Raw genomic sequence first — 19,937 nt, forward strand, 5'->3', positions numbered from 1 at the left:
TGCCCCAGAGTTCAAACTTCCTCCCTCTTCCACATCCCCAAACCCCTTTCTCCCAAAACAAACTAGGAACACCAAACTCACCCTCACTTTGAAAAAGCCGTTATAATTTGATCCTCTACATTCAAGGATATTAAACCAAAATATGTCCTTAAATACAAAATGTTACACCAGCAACATCTTTGCTGGGTTAAAGAATAAATATTTAGAGTCGAAGAATGAAGCTTAAAAAAATGGATCAATACAGTCAGGTCTCTAACCATTTTAACCAGTGGTTTCACTGGGGAGGGGAGGGTTCAGTGCAAGTTTGTTTTATTTTTGAAGTAGTTATTGTTTGTTTTTAAGACATCAGCCTGCTGTTGCCAGGAAGTTGTTCCAACAGACTCCTAGTTGGGTGCTGCTGGTGAAAGAACTTTTTTTGCATTTACCAAAAAGAAGCCTGCCAGTTAATGCTGACAAGTTATCAGTGACAGAAACTGCAGGCACTTCTGTGCTTTGAATAAAGAGCACATTTAAAAGCTTTTTCCTTTTTGCTACCTTGGAGGAAGAGTCCTCATTCCACTTCTTCCTGCCTCCCCATACGTACAAAGAATGGGTGATTATTTATGTATAGCAAGTATTCTGTGGACTCTAACTTTCTGTTTCTGTGTGGAAAACTCCGTGGGACACAAAATCCAGACTTCTTGTCAAGCCTGTGGTATAAGGCTGACACCTACTAGCTTCTTCCTCAAGGAGAAAGTTCACCTAGGTGAGACAAGAGCAGTTAAACTCCTTTTGATCCTTTATAGCTTATCCCCTCTTATAATTTTGACCCTAGCCTGGCAGACATTTAGAGATAAGATCTCTGCTATATCCTTTCCGACCAACTTCCCTAATCCTTCTTCTCTCCATTTTATAAACAAACCCCTGGAGCATTTAGAGCCGCATACGGAGAGCACACTGCCGGGCAATACCATGCTCTGCTCCCTGCCTGTGGGGGGAGCCCAAAGGGAGAACGCAGCCAGCTGGCTTACGCGATTACTAAGCTAGTTGATGTGGCTTAGGTATGTCAGTTAGAAAAGCCTCCCTCATATAGTGCTTATACTTAGAGAAGACAACAAAAGAAAGTGACAAAGAATGCACATTAAAGGTTTCTTGACTAGAACCTTGCCGCTACCTGATTTTAAGGAGGAATTATGTTGCAGCTATAGAATTTTTAAAGTGGAGGTCAATTCATCTTAATTAGCCTACTGTTCCCAAACCACAACAACTACACTACTTGACAGGTCAGACGTTACTAAGATTGGTAGAAAACGCTGATTGAGAGCTTGCAATGGATTTGTATTACTGCAAAGAGACCAAATGACCATAATGCCTTCGATCCTATCTTTACATGCCCTGTTCAGAGCACAAGACTGACAGCCTCAGTGTCAGAAGGTAAACCAAGGAATAAAACAGGAACGGAGGTGAAACATGAACAGGAAAAAAGGTCTCCTAGGATAGCAAGCCTGTTAATTTATTAGACGCCTGAGAAATGTATGGTCTTGGCTGATTTTCTACAACTGCAAAAGGTGCACTACACCCATATTATAGGCAGAGAGGACAGTTTCATTCCAACACAGCCCAGAGGACACAACATCCGTAGAACAATTTCCCTAATGGCTGACTGTACAAAGAATATCATTTTGCCTTGTGAACCTTCCATAATAATTTGCCCGCCTCTTCCCTTCAGGAATGCTTCTACCTCTTTCCATGCATTTTATGTAGCAATTTAGGTGGGGGTTTTTGTTGTTGATTTTTTTTAATGGAAAGCCATGATGCTTTCTTTTCCGTTTTATCTTGCTTGAAATTTAGGAGTCCATCAAATTTTTTAATTCTGATTGAGTGTGCTTTGGGAACATCTCTAGTTTTAAGCCAGCCTTGACCAAGTTCATGTCCAAACGTATTATACTCTAACAGTTTTCAATCACAAATGTAAAATAAAGAGATCACCTCTGACATCTCTTTCACTAAACACAAATGAAATGCTGCTGTTTTATGATTGAAAGAATTATTTTTGCCATTCATTTCAATAATATGCTAGAAAGAAGCCTAATGTGGTCACATATTGGAGCTATAACATCATAAATGAATAAAACATCTTGGCCTTATTGCTAATACCACCAACAGCCACTCTCTGTAAAAAGACAGAGCATCTATTGAAACAGAAGAACTGAAAGTGACAGACTAAGCCAAGGTCACTTCTAAGCCTCTAATACGAGCATGAGGGAAAGAGAGACGGGTGATTTGTAGATATCACTGTAAAAGCACTAGATGTGATCATAGCTACAGGAAAAAAGACTATTTGCTTTATTAAAGATTTTGCTGCTAAGGCTCATTCGTAGCGAAGAATCAAGCACCTTGACAAAGTTTCTGATTTTATTTAAAAAAAGATTGTTTCTAGCACTGAAATATATAATGAGATTGTGTTTTTCGTAACTGAAATATGTCAGCTCCTTTTTTTATATCCACTTTCTCTACTTGGCATCAAGTCAAAGCAAAAGAAGGCATAGGATATCACTTCCTCTATTTTTCCCTAGAGATCCAATAATACAAGCTAGTAAGAGTCATGTTCAAAACCAGATGTAGCAGAGCCATAGAACTGCTGGGTTTCCAAACAATGCTAAACGTTTATAGGGATTCAAGGGAGAAACAGGGAACATACTTGGAAGAGAAAGCCATCACAGGCTACATGTAGTAAAGGAACTCTTCTAGATGAAAAATAGTTGGAAGCTATGTATGACAAGAACTCCTGACAAATACATGGGCTTGTCCTTTTACCTCTTTCTTCCCCATGTGACTGGTTTTTGGAGGGTGATAAACCATCTCTTGGTCTGATGCAGTACAGCTGCCCTTGTCTTCCCTGCCCCCTTCACAGTTCCTCTGGCCTTCCCGACATCTCATTTGTCCAATTCTCTTCCTATTGTCATTGATGTTATTCAGGGGGTATTTCTCCTGAGATGCTTCAGGTGAATATACATGAGAGAAATCTCATTCTCTCAACTTAGGGCTGTAGTATTTTCCACTGTTAAGGGAAAGATCCGACATCGTAAGATTTTTAGTTTACTCAGTCTACAGTTTCAGTGAGTTTTTCAAAAGCAGCACATGGAACAAGTATAACAAACACTGTTAGAAAACTTCCTAGTATGTTATTTGCAAGATATGTAAGATCACAAAATATTTTAGCCTGCGTTCCTTATTATATTCAGGTAGTTTTTTAAGAAGGGGCATAAATGTTGCAAAATAAGTAGAAATCAGCATTCACAGAGTTCTGAGAGATACTTTTGTGACACTTGTTATTCCACACATCTGACTGAAGAACCATGAAAGAAAATACTCAAAAATATACTTAATGAGTATGTGTAAGTTCTTTCTGTACAACTTATTTGCTAAATAAACACTATTATGACAATATTGAATTGCCAAGAAAAGTACCACTGCTTCATCCGAAGTTTATAACTAGTAAAACCTCCCCTTGATAACGAGCAGTTGGAGAGCGTTGTCCATTGTGGCAACATTTCTGTTACAAACAACTAATAGATAAGGTAATATTTAAGGTCACTCTTTACATTTCATTTTTCTCCAGTTTTTTTTCTAGGCCTTTATGAACAGTGCTTATTATAAAACAAGAAGTGAGCTCTGAGTAACAAAGCAGCGGCAAGCATAAAATTCAATCACACAGCTCTCAGAAAAAAAATCCTGAGAATTTAAAGCTAGCCAGTTTAAGCACTTCAAGCAGTTTTTGTATGTGTCAGAAATGGGATTCTAACGTACACCAATATTTAAAGCCAAGGAATACTCTATTTCCACAACAGCAACCACCAGGAAGGAAAGGCATGAGTTTTTGGCAGCAGTTTTTAAACTGATTTTATCCACATAAGTGTCCAGTAACAAAGGTGCTGTGAAGGCAAGGGTGCAACACTAGTGTATTTCCCCAAGAAACGTTGAAGCCCTAGCTACACTACACTTCTCACATAGTACTCATTTAAGATATGAGAAAACCAAGATGATGCAAACAGTGGTGCACGCTGCAAGGGATAGGAATAAAGTTTATTGCAAAGGTGTTTCTTCCCTGGTTTATGATCCTTTACAGCCTGACCTCGACCCAATAGATGTCTTGGACCAAGCCTTCCCGTTCCTGTAACAGTGAAATACTGTATTTTTGACCCAATGGAACTCAACAGTCACTGAAGTGAAGATATGGCTATTTTAGGGTTCAGATTATATCTCATTTTCCTTAAGTGACTCATTCAATTTACATCAGATTTATTTTGGGAAACTTGCATCAATAGGAACAACTCCGTGGAAAGTCACATTCAGGTGGACTCCATTCTATCACAGTGCTCATTTCCAAAATAGTAATAATTCATCCACCCTAAGTAAGGCCTACTCATTCATTTTTTAATTTAGCGTTTATTGACTGAAACTCCCTGCCAGCTGCAAATTTAGGCTTCTTTAACTCACAGGATTGAGAACTTTTCACAGGTTATATTCAAGCTTATCTTCAAGCAGAAGGAACAAGTAACAGCATGTTGCTACTAATCCTTAAAATTACGCCTGAATGCTACACTAACAAAGACTTCTTTAAGAGTAGTCACCCTGCTTTCAGTTAGGAATCTAGACAGACGAAGCCGAGAGGCTAGAACAAGTCCAGTCAGAAGTGGCAGAATAAGTTGAGAGGAAAGGGTGAAAACCCAAGAAGGGATAGCGAACCGTTGTTTCCTGACCTCGTGAAGTGATCTGTCAGTAACTACCGCCTATGCAAATAAGTTATTCCTTCAACTAACTTATGGATGTTCAATGTATTTAAATACTATGAAAGGTGACTGTCCTAACATTTAAATGACGCACGCACAGAGGCGTTACGCACCATAACTGAGCCCTTCAGACCCAAAAGAGAGCGCACTCTCTCTCTGGCCTTCTCGGTGTTTTATTAGCTGAAATTGTGTGACTTACGCTGTCGTTCCTCCACCATAAAATGCAAATACACAGCATAGACATGACTGTGGCAGAGATTCAACCTATTTAGATCAGTGAAAGAGATCACCATTATAGAAATCAGTAGTATATGCAACATACCAGCCTCTAAGACACAAAATATAGAAAGCCACTGTCATCCTTGATAATGATTAAGTTACTTTTATTCCCATTTAAAATATACAACTTTGAAAAATTATGCATCGTGCATTCAAATATGAATTGCATTCTTAAGTGTCAAGGTATCCTCTTGCTGGCCAGTATAATACAATAATCTGTTGACACTCTTTAATTACCACCATAGGAGAAAAAATCTCCATAAATAAATATTTCTATCTGATATTACAGCTTTTTCTTAAACACTTACATTGGAAGTCAATTTCAGTAGGCCTCTTTCTCCCAAACACTGCTTCTTGTTCCTATAGGAGAAAACAAATTCCAAATATCCCAAAAAGGGCAAAAGATATCTAAGTCAGCTATTTTAGAAATACCATTCAAGACACAGGAGTCAATTTAACAGTGTCAGAAATAACCATTAAAGCTAGTATTACCACCCAAAAGCAATTTGAGAAAGCTCACTAATGATTCCGTGACCTTAATGGTCTTTAAGTAGCAATTTAAAAGCTTTGGAAAAAAATCCATACAAACGGTATCATTAGTATAGCAATACTGTTGCAGATACTGTTAGGAGTATGTCAAGGAGGCAGAACCTACAGCCCTCTTGTAAAAGCAGCACTACTGAGAAATCTTTATGGCAGGGTTTCAATGAATTTTAAAAATGGCACATTGACTTCATTTAAGCCTGACAGTAAGTGCCCCCTGCAGGGTACACAACGCAGGGTACAGCACTGCTCTGCCTTGAGACAACTTAATAATGCGTAACTTTGTGTTACCTGTAGAACACCAAAGGTATGACAGGCATTTTTTAAGACCGTAACATCCCTGCTCTGCAGAACTTGAACTTTGCTAGTACACAAAACACTGTGGGCAAAGAACAAAGCTCAAAATAGCAATGAGTGATCTATGGCATGTATTAAATCAGTTCATGGGTGAAGGTAAGAACAGTAGGAGTGGGGAAGCAAGATCAGCTGCTGATTTTTACACTACATGAAGTGTAGAAAGAAGATTTTAATTGCAGGTAGCCCTAATTTAACTGAGGCCAACATCATCGCTTCTGTATCAGGACTAGAGAGAAAAATGTTTATCACTGTATTAGCAAATGAAGTTATTAACAGTTTGGTACGATATCCTAACTTAAGAGAGAAAAATCAACACAAGTATTTTAAAGTTGATAGTTTTTATTTACAGTTTCTTTTGCAAAAGGCGGTGGGAAAGTTCAAAACATTTTAAACAGAGGGCACTGTATTGTATGATGTATCCGTTCACAATCTTCAGTATCCAGCTGATCAAATAAAGCTAATCACCACTTAAAGAAGCATAATCTGCATCAGCTCCATTAGAGTACACTGCCTAAAAACACTTCAGGCAGCTCCTAAATCAACACAATCGCTAATAGAAATGCAGTTCTGGTGAAGAATGTATACTTTGACTTTTATACTGTACCTGGTATCAAATTGCTCACTTACACTTGCATACTGGCAAAGCAGTTACGCTTCCTACTTTTAGTTTAAAGTTATAATCTCATTTTCTGCAAATTCAGCTGTCAGGTAATTCTGAACTACTCTGAATATCTTACTGTCAAGATTGGAGTAGATGAGACTGAAAGAAAATATTCCTGGTATATGACGTGCCCATCAGCATCAGCTGGGTAACCATAAACATCCTGTTTAAGAATTCTATTCAAAAAGGAGAAAAAATGTAGTCAGTTTTCACTTTGTCACATAGATTGAACTCCTCACTTGAGCTTTTTAATTCATTCTTCTAAGTCAAGAGTGTTTAGTTCTTCTTCTAGTTCATCCAAGTCCTCTCCAGTAAAAAGATTTTCGTCAACTGGAACTGCATCAATTACTCCGTTTTCCAACTCCCCATCTTCATCATTATCTTCCTCTAAATCATTTTGCTCACTGCCATTTATATCACCACCAGAAGCTTCACTTAATTTATTATCTGAAAATAAAAATAATTCTTACACATTTCACTGTCACAGGTTACTTAATCACTAATTCACAATCCTACTAAACAGGCTTGGAAGTCTTGACACTATGAAGGAGTTACTTTATTCGAAATTGATGTAGACTTGTTGGTTAGATTGCATGTACCTGATTAATATGCAGATTTGGATCATCAATTATTAAAACAGGTTGAAAAAACAACTCAAATGCTCAACTCCTCAAACTCCTACTTTCATAACTGCGTCAAACTTAACAAGCTGCTCCTACTCAATATCTGCACTTAAAAGGCTCAGGGTCTTAGAGATCAGGGTATGCATTCCACAAGCACACCAAGATCAAGACTTTGCTCTAAGAAATCACAAGCTAATTTAAGCTAGCTAGAAACATGAAGAAAAGCTTGGATTTTTCTTTATATTACTTATTCAATTATTTACTACATCTGGAAAAAAAGGGAAACTGCTAAAACAAACATCTTAAGGACTTACTTGAAGTGGCCATAAACACTACCTTTTATTTAAACTTGCACTTCTTATATCCTTAAGTTCATAGCATTTACTACAAGCTTTTTCTTTCGTTAACTACACATATCATTGATAGTAATTTCACTCCCCTGCCCTTTTTAAGCAAATGCTTCTTTTCAGCAGATCAGTAATTCATTTCCATCTACCTTTTGGGAAGCTGATAACAATTCAAACCTGTATTTAGTGATACCGAAATAATGAGCTTACCATCTTTTTCTATTGAACTGTACATGCTGAATCGCTCAGGACTAGCCACAGTAATACCAGTCTCATCTACAGCCTTTGGGACATACAGGTTCAAATCTACATCATTTATGCACACAGGGTCTTCCATCTGAAAAATAAACCAAGATACTCTGCATGAATTACTTTTCCACAGAAATTCTCATTTCTGCAGGATTTCTATGGAATTTTTTTAGTCTTCCTTTTGACACCAAAATTGTGACAAAATACACTCTATAGCGGTGTTAAATACAGAACCAAGCTTATTAATTGCACTGGAAGACCTCTCAAAATTTTCAAACTTGAATGTAACTTGAAATATTATTCAACTTAATACTGTTCTTCACCTCATCATCTTCTCCCGCTCCTTGAATATAACGGGTGTCATCTGCTTCTTCATCATCTGCATCAACCAGCTCCGGTCGGAACTCAAATACCTCACGTCCACTTATCTATTCACAGAAAAAGAAGTCTTACTTTATCAGCTGGTAGAATTTATACTGAGAAAAAAAAGGAAAAAAAAGAAAAAAGCAAAGCAATTCCAGGCCAGCTACCATATTACAAAAACTTATTTGTCTTTCTTCTTACATTAAGAATTGGAGTGTAGAACATACCACCAATGCTTTGCCAGCTTTAAAATCTGCTTTCCTCCTCTCCATATCTTGCTCGGCCTTATCAATTTTTTCTTGTCTTTTTCTTCTCTTCCATGCAATAAAACACTCTAGAGTAATTTTGGTAACATTTGGTCCTAAGGCAGCACGCTGTCAAGTAAAGAGACTGATTAATGCTCAAAATTGTTTCCAAAGGCTAAAATAAATTAGAGATTTAATTACTCTTCTCCAGAAACTAACTGAAAACATTTCTTTCTAATTCGTTCTTCACTCTTCAACTTAAGTTGAAGCACCACCAACTTCAAGTTTGAATCAACTCACAATTTTCCAGTTAGTAAGGCAAGTCAACATGAAAGTTAACATGAAAAGTGGAGGAGGAAAGAAACCAATAATAGCTCAGGTTCTCCTCAAATTAACACTCCAGGCAATCGTGACAGAAATAAGCAGAGCAGCAATGCAACACGTTCAGAAGGCCCCATTCTCCTGGTGTTGCTTCCTCATTAGAGTTACATGAGAACTAAGGAGGCAGTGAGCTGGAGATGTGAAAGGCCCACAAAACTGTTGTTTGATCAAGTTAAAATAGCAGTAAGAAATAGAAGCCTCCTAAAAAAGAACTAGCAACACCTGCACTAATAAGTCTACTGCTATAGTTCAATCTATTCACTAGGTAATAGTTTCTAAACGAAAACGTGAAACACTATGCATCCTCCACCCTAGCTCATACAGCTATAAAAACATTTTATACTTTTTAAGTATTTGCAACCGCCTCTTCAGTAACAAAAACTAATACCACCAGAAGGTACCTGTCTGACAACTTTACCTCTTTTTCTATTAGATCTTCTAAAGATATTTCATCTTGCTTTTCCTCCTTCTTTTTGTCCTTCTTTAATACAAAACCTGGAGGGAGAGCATGGCGATACATGCAGTTGTCTCCTCCACCTGGACAGACCCAAAACCATCCATATTTGTTGTTTTCAATAGCATCAAGGAAATATTTGCAGACCTGTATAAAACAATGGTTGTTAGCACTATGTTCTCTTTTCATCCCCATCAATTTACACTACATGGACAGCTACTGCATGTCAGTACCACAGTAATTCAAAGCCAGTTGTGCTTAAAACAGAAGCAGCACTTGAAATGCATTGCTGCTAAGAAAGTAGGCAAAAAAAGTGCAACTAATTATGTAACACTCACATAGTCAGCTTTTACCCCTTAATATAATCCCAATTTAGAAGGACAGGATGACTCGGAAGACTGGGAACTGCATATTACTGTAAATGGAGCTGCACATGTAAAAGCATGCTGATGGTCTTTCTTTTCCTGCTCATCAACACCAGTGTAGTTTTAATCAAAATAAATGGAATCTGCCTCAGACGTTAAACCTTCCAGCTCATGATCCTAAGGTAAAGATGACATTCTGGAACTCTTAACAAGCAATCAATACTTCACACTTAGCCACATCAGATTTTAACTTTTGCAAATGTAAGCAGTGTCAATAGAATACTTAATTATTTGGTATTGAAAACAAGGTGAGAGAGTTCTAAAGAATGAAAAAGAGATTAATATATTATACCATTTAGTGCACAAGCCAAAGAATATTCTTGAAGTTAGGGGTCAGGAACTACAAATGACTCAGTAGGTTTCAGCTTACAGGAGAAAGTTTCAACTTATATGTCACCCAGTACACAAATGAGCTACTATATACATGGGAGTCACTAGAATGAGATGACAGGACTAACTAATCACAACACTTGAATCTTCTAAGCAAGTAGGATGCATTAGATATATTACCAATTCCTTCAGCATTTCTCTTTTGAAAGCGCTTCATCTACTGTCCAGTTATATTTCATGTGAGAAAAAAACCTTAAGATGACTGAAAGAGCTTTGGGGTGGTTTTGGTTTTTTAATTACATTATCAGACATACTATCAGCCCAACTGTATACTTTGAATATTGTTATAATACTCTGTTCAAAACCTTTAGATAGTGATAACCGTAACCAATACCAGTCTGCAGTTAATTCTTTCTACTACAGCTCAATTAAAAAAAAAAGAAGACATACTATTTGAGTTTTGGGTTTTTTCTTTTCCGCCTCACCATGCTTCTTGTTCACCACTTCTTCAAGCTTCTTCTCATCCCAGTTATCCATTGTATCTAGAAACGGACAACAGATGGTTTCACAAAAGTTCCAAATACTAAATGACGCTGTCAAGTTGCTTTTCTCCCTAATAATAGTTTTAATATGCAATTCCTATATCTTAGTTTATAGAATGGAAAACAAATTCAGGCTTTTAATGAAGTTTTCAAATTCTCCTGCACTCCTTGCAAGACAATTTCCTCAAAGGTCTTAGAAATTTATTTTGACATGCATAAAGTGTGTTTCAGTTAAAGACAAAAAAATGCATCATTCCACCTGTACACTACTAAGCATGGGCAAGGAAAAAGAGGAAAAGGAATATGAATAAGAGAGAAGGTTGGAGGATAATGTCCAAAAACACAGAACTTGAGGATTGAAAGAGAGAATACCAAATTTTTTTGTGTTGAAGTGAAAAGAAGGTGCCATCAAAAGAAGCAAGATCACCAGTGGCAACAGCAGTAGCAAATCTATGGGATCCTATCATACTCATTTAGGACACAGGCCAAAATTAAAACGACAACTGAGTTGTTATGAGTTGTGGAAAACCAAAAGAAATTATTTTGACTATAAAATCTCTAACCCCTGCTAAGTAAAAGTAAAATCCAGAGTACTTTGCCAACAAATGATTTGGAGAAAGGAGATCAAGTCACAGAAAAAAATTCAAATTATCCTGAATTCTAGAACTGTGCACATTTCAGCAAACACTAGTTCTGGAAGGCCGCTATGGTTGCTCTTTACATTTCTGTTGCACTTTTGCACTTCCGTTATATAGAACTTAGAAGAAACAAGCAACTATAAGACAGACCAAACACTGTACAACTTGCTACTTGTATAACAGATTACACAGCAGAATTAAAAACCCACCATCCATTATAGAAAAAGAAGCATGACCTAGTGATAAAGGTCTACAGAATATTGCGAGCAAACTTTTTAAAAGAAGTTTCACTGCTGTTCATGATTTTGAACATAGCAGTATGGGTTGCCTTGGTCATTGACCAGGCTCTTCAGGGTCATAACCACAACCCAGGAAAACTTAAGCTTAAAAATCCAGTTGCAGAATCAGAATAGCTGAGCAGTCACCTTCTAGAAGCGTTATACCTTTTTCAAGGTCTTCATCTCTTGCATCAATGTAGACACTTCGTTTTTCACACTTCCTTTCCAAAGACAAATCATGAGAAAACTTGCACTTGTCTCCTTTAGTGCATTGTCCTTGCTTGAAGAAAGCACAAACTACAGATTTGGGGTCAGCACCTGAGTAAATACAGTATTTATATTTTAATATTCTTTTCAAGCAATACACAAAACTGGGGCAAAAGCTGTATATTAGAAGTTCTGACAGCAAAATCTGGGATCATACAGTCTTTAGGATCTGCAGAGAATGAAAACATGTTCTTAAAAATGAAAGATATTTAATGTGAAATTCGTCACAAGTGAATGCTCCATGTCCTGAATATGTCATATTTATCTTGTATAGCATGATGTTTGCATTAAGTATTAAAGCTGGCACTTGACTAAAGAAATATGGACAGCAGTGTACCCAAGCATGTTATTCATTTGTGTAATACATACGAGATATCACTCTGTGCAACTTCTTTCCCATTCAAGAAGCTATTTTTGCCTCTAATACACAGTAAAGCATCTTCAGGATGTCAGCCCTTCCTTAATAAATCAACACCACACTAGAATAAATTATTATGATCTAGCCTGCGCTCATTCAGGCCACTTTCTTTAAGAATAGAAATAAGATGGCTGCTCATAGCCCCCAAATCAAGCAACTTTTTGTTACAGTACGAACTATTCGATCAACCTAACTACAGTTTGAGTAAGTACCATCCCACTAAAGGAACTATTTGACCATTAGGAGGTGAGAAAAGAAACTAAAGCAGGTAGAAACACATTTATGAGACATGACTAAATCAGAAATGCTTTACCTGTAATATTCATTAAGTGCTCACGTAAGATTTTAAGCTCAAGTTTTTCACTTGCTGATTTTCAGCTTGGTGTGAGTCATCAGTGACTAGAGTATTTACAGCAACATCTGTTTAAAATCTTAACTACAAATCTAGTTTTTAAACCCTGAGTGGATCCCTACAAGAACTTCAGGTAATATACCTCTCCTTGTTGGCAATCTCAATACAAAGGCAAAGCTTTAATTAGGACAGCATTAGTGTTCTGAAATAACTTCAAGTCAAGAGCTGCTTTATTTGGAGAAGGCTGACCACTGCAGATCATAAACAGGAAACTGGCCTTTGTTGCTACTAAGCACCACAGCAAACAAACATCAGGTTTGCTTTAAGAACATACATGGAAATCACACTCGTTTAGTCAAAAAAATATTACACATCATTTCACTAGTTCCAGAAGATTAATAAAGCAAAAAGTTGAATAACATTTAGTTTATTCCTAAAAGTATGATTTCTTTTCTCCCCCAGACGGCAGCCAATTGTAGTGTTTCCTAGAAGCATCAAATACTCTTAAACTTACATTTCATCACAAAACTAGTTTGTTCAGTAACTGAGTTCAAATAAGACCACACTTCTGAAACCAAGTCCTACTGTTAACTGTGGGGTGGGACAGGAGTGATTGCCAAATTTTTACTGTTCTGATTTGAATACAAGTTTTCTGTGAAGACAATAGTTATCATATTATATTCCTTTTAATACCTGGATGTTCACGTTTCCCTGGGTAGATAGGCTGCTTTAACCAAATACCATCACACACACACACAAAAAAAGTCATGCCACTGATCCAGAACCTGAATACAGCAGAGTACCTACAGCTACCCTGTCAGTATCAAGGTAGCTTTTGATACTCTAACGGTCTAGTAACCCCAGATGACTTCCTAAAAAGAAGTAAAATCTTAACTGACCATCTACTTGGTACGCTAGATAGAGAAGGAAACAAACATATCTTCTTAATTTAAAATGAACCAGCATTTTTCAAAAGTTATTTTACCTGAAGCAGATATAGGAATAAGAGAACATAAATGAAGAGAATTAAATTCCTCATACCTTTGCTAATTTTCTGTGCAGCAACCACAGGCTTGAAGAGTTCATTTAATTCTTGTAATTCTTTTTTCTTATCTTCTTTTTTTAATTTCTTCTCACTTTCTGTTTGAGCAGCCTATAATGACCCCAAATTGGAAGTTATTAATATATAATTACAATGACATTACTCACTTCACATGAACGGTACATTAAAATAGCAAATCATTTTAGATTAGTTTAAAAGGGGGGGAGGGAAAGAACCTGTGGTTTCTGAATGTCTCAGAACTCTTGCCCTTGCGTGAACAGCCAGTGCCATCTAGTGGTACTGACTCTTCAAACCGATTTCAAACGCAATTTGTCAGGGATGCTGCGAGGTGCTGGTAGGTACAATTAGATGACACAGTTACCTCTATTCCACCTCTACAGGCTAGGAAATCAAGTGAAAGATATCGAGACTATGGAGAGGAAAAGTTAGTCGCTCTTTTGCGATCCATTAGCAATGCAACTGTTCAGTGCAGTTACTTCAAAATCTGTGCAAAAAGCTTCTCTATCTTTAGTCCCCTATGTGCTGCTTTGTTCTTTCTCTTCACATATACCAGCAGCATTTCCAGGCAATCTGCCTGTAGAAGTTTGGAACTGCTTTTAGAAGAGTTTTTTGTTTGAATTTATATCAGTTCATCGATAACCAATGGTTTGTAAGACAAGAACATTCATTTTATAGGTACTAGGGGACAAGGTCTGAAAAAACAAGCTCACCTAGGAAAAGAAAAGTTTATGTATAAAAAAAAAAACCATCCCCAACAAACAACCCCAAAACCAAAACCCTGTGTCTCTGCCTTGCCCTGTTTGGATAATCCAGAAAAGGCCTATATCTATAGCAGAGTGGTAGAGACGGATGAAGACAGAGGAAAGAACGTGGGAGAAACATTATTAGATGATTTGATTCTTATCCTTAAGGGAAGCTAATGAGACTAACACCACTATACAAACATGTGGGGTACTTTATTGGTAAAATACATTGTAATATTTAAAAAGGAGCTTTGTTCTTAGGGTGAATTTGGCAAGAAAACACCAAAGTGTTTTAAAAGGGAATTGATTAATTTGGGCCACATACAGAACACTCAGTTTTCATACTCAAAGTCCATAAATCCTGTTTTATATAGCACACAGACCCACATACGTCAACTACAAAAACCAGTACTTTAAGAATGCTTTTGTTTCACCCTAGAGTTCTAAAAACATGAAGATGAAGCTTGTCTTTTTCCTCTTTCAAAAAAGAAAACAAAACCCACCTTGGCAGCATTTCCATTTGTATCTCAGGACACAACAATAATCACTTTAAAGTGTTTTCTTTCTCAGGGACAACCCTAACTGAAAATCATTTTACAGCATAAGACAGGTACAATCAGGACTAAAAATTAGCTTCTGACATCCATCAGTCAACAGCTAAGAGCATTTGGGAAGCAAATTATTTTAGGTTGGCTAATTTACATACTGGTATTCCATTAAATGCTACAGATTCAGAGATTTCGTATAGAAACTTCAGAAGAACTGTTTGAGTAACACCAATGTTTTTGAAGTGACATCAAGCAGCCCTTTCCACTACAAGAAATGGTTAGATCTAATGACCCAAATATCAACTTTACCTTTAAAATTGTACCTGACGGTTGTTAGTTCATTCTTATGTTATGCAAGGAATAGAACACAAATCATGACATCATGAATTCAGCTGATGCAAACGTAATCTTCTGCAGGCTTATTCATAGAACAGGAAGCTGCATAAATACTTAGCAGCTAGCTTCCCTAGCATCACAGGAATGAGACCAGGCTCACTTCCATTATATAATATTTTCATGAAGTTTCTGCTTTCTGACTAAGTGTAATCTAAGCATTGTATCTCAGCCATGTGCCATTTTACTTCATCGTACAAAAGAGCCCAGTAGTAGAGAGTGGCTCAAAATTTAAGTTTCTTTAACCAGTTCACCAAATAGTTTCAGACTTGTCAAACTTGTTTCCATTTCAAATTATAATAAACACTTCTGTAAGTAGAAGTCGCACAAATGGGCTTATAAATTTTTTTAAATCTTCCCCCAATTCCAATTCTAGTATTAGTAACAACTACTCTTATTTTTAATAGTTCACTATTTCTTCAATTAGGTGGGACTTTAGGAGGGGAAAAAAGTGAAATAATATATAACCACACTTTGCTAATAGCCAGTTTCTACAATTTACCTTAAACTCAATCATGCCACTATTAGAATACTGTGTAAAGAAACACACCCCCTTCTTGGTTGAGTTTGGGTTTTTCAGCACATAATTCTCAGCTAGGCAAGCTTTGCAAGAGGACTATCTAGTCCTCTCTGTGCTAGTCACAATACATTAGACAAGTAACATCTCAACCTTTTTCTACGTCACTATTATGACAATCTATATATATAGTGAAAGATTGTTTCACTATACAGAGGGAAAACATTACAGATTAAATGCTTACCTGGCGTGGATTTTGCTGACCAAATTTAACCTGGTGAGTCACAGCCTTGATAAATTTCTGTTGTTTTGCACCTTTTTTATTCTTTAGACCAAATGTTTTGTCCTAAATTAAGGGATAAATACAGCCAAATTAATTGAAACTGTCCAGCAGTTGGAACAAGTTTAAGTTGTTACAAAAAAAACCCCAAAACCAAAAAACCCAAGATTTGCCACTCCTCTCAGGTTTTCAGTTAAACACAGACTACTTCCTCTAGCAACACAAGTAATCCAAGAAACACTACAGACAATATTTAGATTCCTCATATCATCTTTAAAATTTGCTTTTCAGGAGAACCTACCAAATGCTTTTATTGTGTGAGCTATTGTTTTTATCATCACCAGACCTACCTGTGTCCAAATACTAGCGTGAGCGTACACACACAGTGTTTTCAGGCCCCACAAAACAGGACAAGATAGTTTTGGTGACCACCCAGGTAACATCTGAGGAAAATATGAAGGCTAAATAGCCATAAATACTGCTTCTTTTTTTTCCCCCCCATATACCTGAAATCACTTATTACTTTTATCTTCAAGCATTCATATAAGTGTTATATATTTGTTATGCAGATTAATATTGCCATATGTAACATATTACTTTTTATATTCAAGTATTTCAAGCTTTTCTTTTTCTAACTGTACTAGTTTGAAGATAAGTCCTTCTCCAATGTCAAGTCCAGACAGGTGTTTGCGCTTCCTAAACTCCGCTGCAAGTAGTTTGTTTACTGGCTGAAACAATTTTTCCTCTACATGTCTAGTTTTACTGTTAGAGACAGGTTTCTATCCCAAACCTATGAAATTTTCTTTCAAAAAAAATAGCTCACTTCCACAAGTACCTAAAGCAGAAATCACTTTTCGTAACTGAAATACCTACATTAAAAACCTATCCATGCCTTTGATATGATACCAACTTTTTTTACTTTCCAGGAACAAGTAACAGATGTTCATCCAGTGATAATACCTCAGTTAAAACATCTTTTTGGAAGATGTACCAATCCAAAAATACATTATAGGAGATGTATAGAATAAACAGTTCCAGATTTCCAGAGTCACGCTGTTTTCATTTACAATGTATCCCCTATCAACAGCAGCTACTCCTCTGTTACTTTATGCTAATTTGAAAAGTCTGTAGTTTCTCAAAATAACTAGCTGGGAAAGAAAATAGATCATTCACACACTTGCATTCTGTGGCAAATGCCACATGGAATAAATAATCTCTATGTATTTCAATTATGTAATAAATTATCGTTAATAATCCATCCAAGTTTTTCCCCTTTCAGCTGCATTTTTTGGTAATAAAAAGCAGAATTTTCCTGTGTAGCTGGATTCAGCAAGAACGTCAGAAATACTGAAGCACCAGAGAATAACTGCTCTAAACTACTGTTTCCACAGAACACAGAAACCATGTTCTGCAGTGCTCAATGTAAAAGAACACTTGCGTCGCACACGTATCCTGCCTAAAGAGCTGAAGAGTTACTAACGTTCTTGCCAACAGATGCAGGCAAACATTTAATTTTCCCTAACTGCTCCCTCCTTGTGCTCTCCACATAGCTTTTTTTTTCTCTTGTGTGTAGTGGAAGATTTGCGTTACAATCTTAACTTACACCCCCCCTTCCAGTAGTTTTTTCTAAAATCTGTTTTTTCCAGAGAATTAAGCATCAGAAGTTTAAACAGAATATGAGGTATTACTGATTAATCTTCAAATGATTTTGCATTCAAGTTCTATGAAAGATTTACTAAACTGTTCTTCCAGGAAATGCCTCCTTGGCCACACAGATCCAACTGTGTCAAAAAAAAAAACCCAACCCAACCCAAACCACGAACACGGACATAGAACATAGAGATAGAGAAGAGAAAGGGCAAGAAAGACAAAAAGGAAGAGCGCTCTTGTCATATAACGCTCAGTCCAAAGACAGCGCTGGTCAGAAAATGTGTGGGCTGAAGCCCCGACTCCGAGAAGGGGCCACGGGCACAACTTAAAGGTCAGTGATTTGACAGATCGGGGCAAGGCTGGGGCCGGGAGGGGAACCAGCACCCCCCGGAACGGGGCTGCCGTGCCGGGCTGCGGCACCCGCCGGCCCTGCCTGCGCGCACCGCTCCGCGCACACAGCGCTCCTGGCTTCGTGGCCACCTCCTTGGACGCCTCAGCTGAGGAGGCGGCCCGTGGGCCCGCCCGCCGGCCTGCCCGCCCGCGGGCCGTGACGGCGGGTTTTCGGGGAGTCCGGCAACCGAGGGGGCGGCAGGGGAGAGCTGCCCACCTCAGAAGGGAAAGGGCAGGAAGCGGCAGGCCCCAGCGAGGGCTAGGGGAGGGCCGCGGCGGGAGAGCGGCCCGCCCGCCCGCCCGCGGCCCTGCTCGCCTCACCTCGATGATCTTCTCCTTCTTCTTCTGGTCCGCCTTCTTGCTGCCCCCCGCCGGCTGCTGCTGCTTCTTGGGGGGCATGGCGGGGCGGGCGGCTCTCGGGAGGGGGCTCTTGGGGACGGGACGCGACGGAGCCGCCGCCGCCGCGGAGGCGCAACGGATCCCCCCGCAAGGCCGGCACCCTCCCGGCAGGCAGCGCGCGGCCGGGCGCTCCGCCTGACGTCACGGAGAGGCGGGGCAACCCGGGCAGGGCGGGGCGGGCCCCGCCCCGCGACGGGCAGCTCCTCCCCGGGCCGGTGCCGTGCGCCGGGTGGGGGCGCGGGGCGGGCGCGGGGCGGGCGCGGGGCGGGCGCGGGGCGGGCGCGGGGCGGGCGCGGGGCGGGCGCGGGGCGGGCGGTCTCTCTTGCTGCCTGTGGCAGCGAGCGGCGCCGAGGCTGGGGCGCGGCCGGTGGCAGTAACCACCCCTCAGCGGGGTCGTACCTCGCCGAGCGGGGAGGTGGCGGGGCGAGGGGGGATGGCGCCCCCTGAGGGCCTTCCTCGCCGGCTCCCCCTCCAGCACCGGGAGGGCCGCCTCGGGGTAGTCGGGGAGCGTCTCCCCACCGGGAGCTGTGGCCGGTGCCCTCAGGAGCGGTGCCTGGGTGGAGACGTGTTCACCGCCACCACCGCCGCCGCCGCCCTCAGAGAGTGACCTGCCAACGAGCAGGGCCTTGGACTGGCTGCCACAAAGAGCCAGGACCCAGCTAAATGCCGGCAGTCGTCCGAGGCAGCCTACCCTTACCCCTGCCGGTTCCAAGGCTTCAAGGATGCAATCCGGAAAGCAGCAAGAAGTTTAATTACCGCCTAAAGGGATGCAGACTGACGGTCGGGCACACGTTCATGTTACGTGTGGAGGCGCAAGGGAAAACTCAAGACAAGAGTCAGCTTATGGAGTCAGACACGCTTATCAGTGCCCCGGCGCAGCACTCGTAAGGCCAAAGGGCTTACGGAAGCCTCGCCGGAAAAGCGGCAGCTTTGTGGGCAGCTGGATGTAGGACAACAACCAGCACCCACCCCAGCGCTGTTTGTCTTTGGAGAGCACCTGAGTGCTGAATCGCTACTGGCCATACGGGATATGTATTTTACGGAGGGAGTGGGGATGAGTACGGTGATAGTGCACTCGTGCGTGTACCTAGCTGCATTTTTACTGCAATCTCTTTGCCAGGGGAGGGAAAGCAACTGCTATGTGAGGACACAGGACACTCCTGCTTATTAACAGCAGTGGTTTCATTAGGATCAGCTACAAAATAGGATCCTATAGAACCTATAAGCTAGACATCCAGATGTCAGGGAGAGGAACAGACTCTCCCAGGCTACTTCAACAGTCAAGTACTAAATATATCTGAAGTCTGCCACTTGCACAGTCATCTTTTTTCTGCTCTGAGTTCCACCTGACAAATACATCTTTCTCTAAAGATTGCCTCCAAAAAACAGCTACAGTGCAGAACTCTGATTTTATTTTGGGTGCACTGATA

At 39.7% G+C, this 19,937-nt stretch overlaps 1 protein-coding gene across 1 annotated transcript; it reads right to left on the bottom strand.

Annotated features, from left to right (window-relative positions):
• Positions 1-6,272: 6,272 nt before the first annotated feature.
• Positions 6,273-18,660, bottom strand: ZC3H15 (zinc finger CCCH-type containing 15). The gene is made up of 10 exons (XM_075093990.1): positions 18,430-18,660; positions 16,033-16,134; positions 13,566-13,677; positions 11,653-11,805; positions 10,480-10,571; positions 9,239-9,421; positions 8,422-8,568; positions 8,155-8,259; positions 7,793-7,919; positions 6,273-7,059 (listed from the first exon to the last, which is right to left on the bottom strand). The coding sequence occupies exons 1-10, from the start codon at positions 18,505-18,507 to the stop codon at positions 6,866-6,868; spliced, it is 1,293 nt and encodes a 430-aa protein (XP_074950091.1). The 5' UTR covers positions 18,508-18,660; the 3' UTR covers positions 6,273-6,865.
• Positions 18,661-19,937: the final 1,277 nt, after the last annotated feature.

Source organism: Phalacrocorax aristotelis, chromosome 5, assembly GCF_949628215.1.
Source record: "Phalacrocorax aristotelis chromosome 5, bGulAri2.1, whole genome shotgun sequence".
Taxonomy (NCBI): domain Eukaryota; kingdom Metazoa; phylum Chordata; class Aves; order Suliformes; family Phalacrocoracidae; genus Phalacrocorax; species Phalacrocorax aristotelis.